At 35.9% G+C, this 8,951-nt stretch overlaps 1 protein-coding gene across 1 annotated transcript in view; it reads left to right on the top strand.

Annotated features, from left to right (window-relative positions):
- Nucleotides 1-6,184: 6,184 nt before the first annotated feature.
- Nucleotides 6,185-8,951, top strand: part of LOC139819805 (lachesin) — a 163,229-nt gene continuing 160,462 nt past the window's right edge. The window contains exon 1 of the mRNA XM_071789546.1: nt 6,185-6,856. Coding sequence (XP_071645647.1) covers nt 6,532-6,856 — 325 coding nt within the window. The 5' untranslated portion in view covers nt 6,185-6,531. The remainder of the gene's footprint in view (nt 6,857-8,951) is intronic.

Genomic DNA, 8,951 nt, shown 5'->3' with positions numbered 1-8,951 from the left:
AAGACAAAAGCGGTCTGGCGGGAGGTGGAAGTGAAAGGACGAAGGTGCACGGTGGCGGGCTTCGGAAAATGAATTGGTATTCAGAGGGATCGGGGCGACGCAATTACATTCCGATTGTCTCATCGTTTGAATAGTCCCTCATCGATTGTATTGAATCTTAATTGGCTGTAGAGTACCGGGGAGTCTCGAAACTGCAATTGTCTATCGCTTACGGAGTTTTGTTTGCAGAAGGAAACCGGCCTGGTCGACCGAAGATAATAATGTTTTGCGAATTGAGACTGATCCGTTGAATCTCGTCGCGATTGGGAGGATCGAATTGCACGACGGCGGCGACGGGTGCAGCGCGTATTCGAAAGGATGTCCCCGTTTATGAATATATTTCGGGACACTTGAATCACTTGTTCTATAAAAGCTCAAGATTTAATGCCGTCTTTCAAATGAGCTTCGACGCGTGTATCTGGTACAGATATTAAATTATTTGAATGCTTTGTAATAAATTTTCAATGGATGTATGTTAATCGCTATAAAGTTGTTACAAGCAATAGCTATTTATAGAAACCTTTATTTTTTAAGGAACTTATGTCGCCAGCAATAATGCAAAAAAACCGTTTCTTTTAATTATTTGCTGGCGACGTAAAGTTCCTATTTTTGTTTTAATATTTAATAAATAATCAAACAGTTAAAACTGTAAATTGTGTGGTTTACAGTAAAATTATGGTATCACATTTATTTCAGTTTTATTTTTATTTTAATGGACAATTTTTACTCGACATTTCGAGAAATGTATAGCTCTTTAAAAATTCTTCGATATAAATTGTCGGGTATAGGATAAAAATGTTACAATAAAAGAATAAAATAAAAAACAATAATGTGATAATAATATGTTTAAAATTTTTTTTACATAATTAAAGATTTTATTTTAATTGGAGATTTTTTGTCACGCGGATTACCATGTCACTCTATACCTTACGAATTCGTAAGGAAAGTTATTCGGAAAAAAGCGACATACTCGCAGAAAGTGTTTGCCGAGTTCTTCAGTTAAAGCAGGAAAGAAATCATTTGACGGAGAAAATGAAAATAAGAGACCAGATGTGTCCCGGGCAAAAACTCACCTCTGATTGTCACATCATTTTCTTTTTCTCACTCTTCCCTTTTTCTTCGAGCTCTCAATATCTAGCCAAACCGTCCGTGGTTTTATATATCCAAGTCCAAGCATGTAGATTTCCATCTGCAACAATTATTAATTATATAAAGATAAATTATTATGAGCTTTTTCCACGACAGATAAAACGCGAAATGTAATTTATTGTAAACGTTATTGTAATATCGAATGGAATTTTTCTCTAAAATAGTGAATTTAATCGCTTTGTGGACTATTTCAATCTAATCTTTGATTGCGATTAGTTAGTCAAATTTTTCCGTAGAATTGCACTTGAGATTAAGAGTTTATTTTCCCGATTGCCAAATTGCGCCATTCGTAGTCGCTTCGCGTATCTCACGTGAAGGATCTCCGATTTTCGTAATCCAGATATTATTAACGAAATCTCTCGTGCGGTCTCGCGCGGTTCTCATGATCCTCATGATCTTGTAGCACTGACTAAAGATATCGCAGGTTCTCGTGTAAGGGCGGAAGTTTCGCTTAACGATGAAAGTACCAGACTCGCAGCGCGAGCCGACAGGGTCGGTTAATTGTTCTTACGGAAAATTCCTCGGACGATAACCAGGATGTCAATCTTGGCTCGCGGAATAAGATGTGAAGATAACTAATAATGCTGATAAGGACGTGAGGTAGGGAGTGCAAGCGGTGATTTTAAGGATGGATTCGAAGGATAGGAGCGGCGTAGTCTCTCTCTGGCTGTTGATAACGATGGGACGGTTTATCTTCTTTCCGCTCGGAGATGGTCTGCGGATCAGCCTAGACGCGCCTAAAACTTACATCAAGGTAATGAAAGCCCCGCTCTCTTCCGTCTTCCATCTTTTAGACGTCTGCGTTTCGTTCCGCCGGATATCCGCTTGATCTCCTGCGCTGCTTTTATTTGTTCTCGAACTTTCAACGCGGGTCTCTCTTGGCTGTTTATTAAGAAAACTTTCTACGAATATCTAGACGCATGTGATGATGACATATCCTTCATATATCATAAAGAATACATTGACACGCGCGATCAAATAAGCACCATAATTATACATTCTTTATTCGAGCATTTCACGCATAGTGGATAAAAGAAAATAGTATTTTTATAGGTCTTATTTTCTTCGGAATAATTTTATTGCAAAAGATTATTGGAAAGATTAATGCAAGATGTTTTAATTAGACAAATGTTTTTATTATTTTATAATAACATAAATAACATTTTATTTATAAATTAGTATATGAACTAGTATATCCATGCATTTTTTCTATGTTCAAAATTACCCCATGTGCAAACATTTTTTTCTATTATATATTCGCGGTTTGTACAACCATTTTTCAAATTCGCTGACCTAAAGGTCGTTTATTCGCAGAGGATTGATATGCAGCTGCAGTTGCACTTTTTTTCACAAAGGACCCCGCACAAAAACCTATGAAAATAGGTTCTCGGCGAATTTGTCTGAAACTTTGGGAAAATGTTGTTCATGTCATCCTGATCAAAAGTTCTCATGGCAACAACTCTCTTTAAAGCAGTATTTTAGCTCCAGGAAATCTCAAAGATGGATATTTTATCACGCGATCACAGATGATTTTACCCATTCAGCTTTCAGAATAATGATTGTGTGTGTTTGTGTGTGTGTTGCATAACCCATAAAACCTAATAACCTAATGTATTGATGAATAACAGTAATAACAGTGTGAACCGTCGGCATTAGCGTTATCAAATGTGCACCGCAAGAAGGTTGCGCGCCTCGCGATCGGATTTTGCACATTATTATGGCCCTGAAAAGGACCGATTTTGTCCTCAGGTTTTATGATGGGTTATGCAATACACACACAATCATTATTCTAAAAGCTGAATGGGTGAAGTCATCTATGATCGCGTGATAAAATATACATCTTTGAGGTCTCCTGGAGCAAAAATTCTGCTTTAAAGAGAGTTGTTGCCATGAGAACTTTTGATCAAGATGACATGAACAACATTTCCCCAAAGTTTCAGACAAATTCGCCGAGAACCCATTTCCATAGGTTTTTGTGCGGGGTCCTTTCTTTCAAATTTAAAGGTCTTTGAAAATTGAAAACAACAGAAATCTCTAACTAAAAGATATAAATGTGCAAAAGCTATGAGATATATCAATAAACGTATTAAAAATATAAGAATTTAATTTAAAAAAATATGCAATTGCATTTTATGATCAAGATTCACGTAGATGCATACATGTAACTATTATCAGGGCTACAAAAGATAGTGCTTGTAATATTTTACTTTGTTATATAATCTTCTTTTATATCTTTTATTATAGCGTTTTAGAGATAGGATCTACTTCATTTCGATCGAATATATGCATACCATTTGCAATATCGCGTGTATTTTGGTATAAATATATATCGCATACAATTGTGCTCTGATTAAAGCGATCCATTCTCTAATGCTTGAAATCAAACATAAACTGTATCGTAGACTGAATGTATTGTATACTGGAAAATTATAGGCAAAGTGACGAAATACCGGGTCGCACGTGGATCGAAGATAACGCCGATAAAGGCAAAATATAATTACGAGCCGAATATAATTGCCATGTTTAATCTGAAATTTTCATGGAAATGATATGCGATCGCACTGGTCAGTAGTGCCGTACTGATATACTTTGACGAAGAATTATGTATTAATATAATTTTCAAACAGTTACCTTCTTCTGTAGGAAAAAGCACGTTGTATTATTAAAATAAAATTAAAAATGTCTATTTTTAGATTGTACGTATCAGATGTATGTACTAATGTATACTAAATAATATTATTATTGTGCAATCTCTTTTATTTTTTTATCCGTATTATTTTATCAAAAATTAAATTATTATACTTTGCAGAAAAAGCAGTAAAAATCAGATTTGATTTATCATTCAAGTATCGTATTATCCTATAATATTGATACGTATATATAAAATATTATTGTAGAATATTATAGCTTCAATTATTCAATGCGTGATGTTGTCTATCCGATTAATATAAAAATTCAACATTTTAAATGCACTTTTCTCTTATTACTTGGCAGCGTTACCATCACAATTCCAATCTTTCATCAAGATTAAAATTACATTAAAATGAACATCGGTAAAATTTGAATTTAAATTACTTCTTTCATACAGATATATGTTTATTTTATACGTTCCAAACGAATTTTTGTTCGAGACATATACACGTATGCACACAGGACGCGAAGGATAAAAATCTCGATAAAAATTCACCGACTTCATTAACGAGCACTTTTGCAATTTCGCATTTTAAATTTGTTATCCTCAAACGCATTGAATGTCTTATTTGTCGCACCATAAAATATAAAGAATGAAACATTCTGAAAAATAGTTTAATGATTAATATTTTTCATGTACATAACTATTTTATTAAAGTGAAATATTCACGTTGGAAAAACGTAATTTGTTCGTATCAGTGATTACGTTTCACGCGGATATTATTCTTGGATATTATCCGCTTGCGGGATATCGCATTCGGACGTTTTCGAGTGACGCGAGATCACGAAATCTGGAAGAGTATGTCCAAACTCATCCCGGTAGTTTTACGCTCTATTTTGTGTGAGCAAACTCACCGGTGATTTTTCACGAAAATTAAATGTCACGTGAAATGAGTGCACGGCACATCTCCGACTTGCTTCTTGATAAAGAATGGGTGATATTATTCTAATGGCGCTGCAGCCGCATCCTACATGATTCTACCATCAACCGTGCTCATCAGTCTTGTATATCGTATGTTTCATTCCGCGATGTTGCTTTTCGGCAAACGTGGACCGTATGTTTCTATTATACCATTTTTGCACGCTAGGGTTGTTATTTAATAAAAGAAATTTGATAGGTCGGGCCATACATTTTGCACAAAACCTTTCTCGCGAAAGTCATGTTTAGAAATCGCAAGTCGGGTAAAAAAAAACAGCGTACAATGTATTAAAAACATGCGATGTTTTTTTTGTGATATTTATTTATTCGGTTATTTACAACTATTCACTTAGATTGTGAAAATTGTTTTAAATCAATTACCGTTTGTTTGCATATTCCACTTGTGCGAGCCATTTAAATTTCTTTTATGCACGTGATGCGATATAAAATTAATATCCGTTACATACTTTCACGACATTGGCAAAATGTATATATATGCATATGTCTCTATAAAATATTATAATATAACATGCGGAGTAGTGACTTTTTGATGATAATATATGTTGCTTTTGATTTATGTCACGTTATGTGTGTGCGATCGCGCCTTTTCATGGAATATTTATTTATCCACTAACGTTAATAAGGTAACATACCAATATTTCACGAGCGCTGTTTTCAATTTTATCTGAATCGGGATTGGCAAAACGATTTCGATCATGAATGTTACATTTATTCATGGCAGATGCGCGCAGAGAGTAAATTATAATTCCATTACAAGCAAATAACATATAAAAATGTAGTAGAATTACTATATCTCTTGCAAAGTAGGATTAAAGTTTCATTTCAAATGAGATTTCAAACAGCGAAAACCGAGCTGACACTAATTCTTAACTACATTTCGCCAAAATAGAAAAAAATCAACCCATCACATGTAAACCTCACACAAAAAATTTTATATATAACAATAAACATTTGAATTATTATTCCACGCAAATTATCCACGTCTTGTGTGGTTTTCTTCGGGGGTAACCCATCGGTGTTGCGACTCGTATGCACAATGTCTGTAAAGAAAAAAAAAGGAAGAGGAAAGAGGGGACAGGCTCTCTCAAATGAGGGGACAATGCGTGATGCTGAGAGAACATGGTGCGAGAGAGGGCAAAAGGAGAATAGACAGATAGCTGGCGGGAGTAGACCCGACTAAGAAAAGTCGAAAATCTTAATTCGGGCGCGGTGCCGCCCTCGCAACGCGATGGGCGGTGACTCGCAAGCGCCGATTGGCCTGGTTCAGGAAAGGGTGAGAGGTCTTGCAGGGGGGTGGCAGAGATCTGCGCCGTGATGCCGGGACGGCGGCGTGTGCCGCCGACCGGTTCTACTGGTAACCTCTATGAACGCCAGTCGACGCCGGGCGTCCCAAGCGCGCACTTGCTGGGAGCCGTTCTCGTATCGCGCCCCAAGTCGAAACACCGGGTACACTCACGTAACTGACGAGGGACGTTAACTCGCCGCTACGATATCGCGCGTACACTCGCGAGGATCTCGCGAGTTGCCGATTGCCGCGAGAGAAGAGATAAGAAATATCGGTGCATTCATATTTTTCTCGAAATAAGACACGCTTGTTGACATTACGAAGAAGTGACATCGCGCCTCTCTTCACTTGGGACACGTCTAGGATGCATCGCGAGGACATAATCTTTTACAAAATTCTGACATAGCTCTAGTACCAGGTCCTCTTGATGAAAGATCGCACCGGGGCTCCCGCGGATCAACGCGAGAAGTGCTTTAACGGTTGTCCTTGCTGGACTCCTGAGGAACGGAGCGAGTGTCGTCTTGGGGTAATTGGCAGTGACTGGAGGGACTCGACTGGTGAACCGATAGAATGCGAATGCGGATCTTATATTCGTGACATCGAATTTGTTAATCGGATATCGGTGATGCAGCTACATGCTGGAAGGAGGAAGGGGATGACTTTTAATTTCCTACCGAGGATGGTGGCGGTCTTTGTTTGCGCTTGCCTTCTACTGCAGAATGGTCGGTCGACATTCGCAGCGTTTACTACTGGTAATGTTAAATTTGTCCTATGCGATATAATATCTCTCAAAGAGAAAACACATGAATAATTGTCGATTTTGGTTTAGCCAAATAATCGTCATTTATAACAGTTATATATAATTATATATAGTTATATATATATACAGTTATAACTGTTTGCCAATAATTCTATTTCGCATAACGGTTGAGGCAAGCAATTTATTAAAGCAACACGGATTCTGAAAAAATTTTATAAAGTCTCTAATACAATTTTTTCTTAAATGCAAATTAAAATTTGTACTTATAAACAAAAATCATATAATGCTGTATTTATTTCTAGTATTCTGTAGTATTAAATAAAAATGACTGATCATCATGCAAAAAGACTATTTAATTTGATATTTTTACCTTTACTTTATAGGGCATATTTTAATTTTCCTCAATCCTTTTTAATAAGAAAATATTATTGTTAAAATTTAATACCTTGCCAATTGAGAATAAAGGCTTTTATTTTTCAGTCGAGAAATATTATTCGAAATAATTTACACGCGTTTCTGCGTGTATATCGGTGTACCACATAAATTGGCGTTCTTGGTTTGGTTTATAATAGGGGTGATAGATGACTTTGTTGAGATAACGGTACATAATTATTCATAATTACCTCACGATATATATATTATATATATATATATTTTGTAATTATATCAATCCATAGAGTTATATAACGATTATAACGATTCAATTCCGCTATTAATTATATAGTTTCAGTTTTGTAATCGATGAATATATATATTGCAAAAGTTGGTGACATAATTAAATATAAACTATCCACCGCATATCCTCCGCTGGTGTTTCCTACGTTTGTTTGTATGGTGACTTAAACCCGTACTGTTCGATCGGTAATCTCGGATTTAATTTTGGTCACATTAAATCTGGTGCTGACAATGGTATACAATGTTCTGATATATTATAGCTTTGTAATGTTACATACGACGAAAATGTATTGCTAATTTGTGTTAAATGATCAAAGAGCAAAATATAATTTTGGAGATCACACTTCCTTATGAGGAAGAAAAATTATATCTTTTAATTTAGAATCTACCATTTATTAAAATATAAAACAAAAGTTCAGAAAAATTTCATATGCGATATAACATTTATCTATGTATATAACAGTATATAAAACTATATATATATATAACTATATATAAAATAATGTGATCAATTTATTATTTTAATATTATTGTCAGGGAAAACATTTTTTTTTTTATATGTAGATGCTATTAATTCTAAATCTAAAGACGTATTCTATAGAATTTTTGAAGTCCCAATATTATATATAAGTATCCCACAACGCAACAGTATCAACGCGCGCCTAATTAACAGCGAAGGAAGATGCATTTCGTTATTTTTACGTGTGAAATAAAATTCATATTCGCACTTGGGGCGTAGCATGAAGTTAATACGCACGGTGCTCTTCTCTTCGACGCAATTGAGGTGATCATCGTCGTTCCGAATGACACGTCTTTTCGTTCTCCCTCGTAAGCACTATCACGAAAAAGCTGCTCGAGGGGCTCTAATACCCGAGCTTGCTGAAATTACGCTTCAATGGCGAAATTGCGCTAGGAATGAGCTACGTCCTGCGCGCGTGCTTCACATGCATAATTCATAAGCGAGGCGTCACGGTGAAACCTCGGGCGATAAATATTTTTTGAGGACGGAAGGATGTAAAAGTGCATGCAAATGAATCTGACTGTAATGCAGTGGCTACTACTTACACGGGGTATTAAGCTCCCGGCACACTTTTCTTTCCGCACATCCGCCTTTTACTTCCACTTTATTATTTCGCGTATACCACAATTAAACGGCGAGCGAATAAAATTTTCGGAAGTGGTAGAGTACGAAAGCAGATGCAAATTAATGCTCCTCTCCAAGCTGGTGTCGTTTACATCGTAGTACACGCCTCATCGTAATACACGAAAGCGCTCTTCTTCCCTTATGTTTCGCTTTTTTATAAGAATTTATATCAGCAATTTATTAGCTATCGTTGTGAGATATGTTATAAATATATTATGTGAAACTCCTATTTTAGATGGTCTATAACTCAAAACGTAATATAAAACAT

This window comes from Temnothorax longispinosus, chromosome 1 (genome assembly GCF_030848805.1).
Source record: "Temnothorax longispinosus isolate EJ_2023e chromosome 1, Tlon_JGU_v1, whole genome shotgun sequence".
Lineage (NCBI taxonomy): Eukaryota > Metazoa > Arthropoda > Insecta > Hymenoptera > Formicidae > Temnothorax > Temnothorax longispinosus.
Note: the sequence above shows the minus strand (reverse complement) of the source record. Positions and strands in the feature narration are given on the sequence as shown.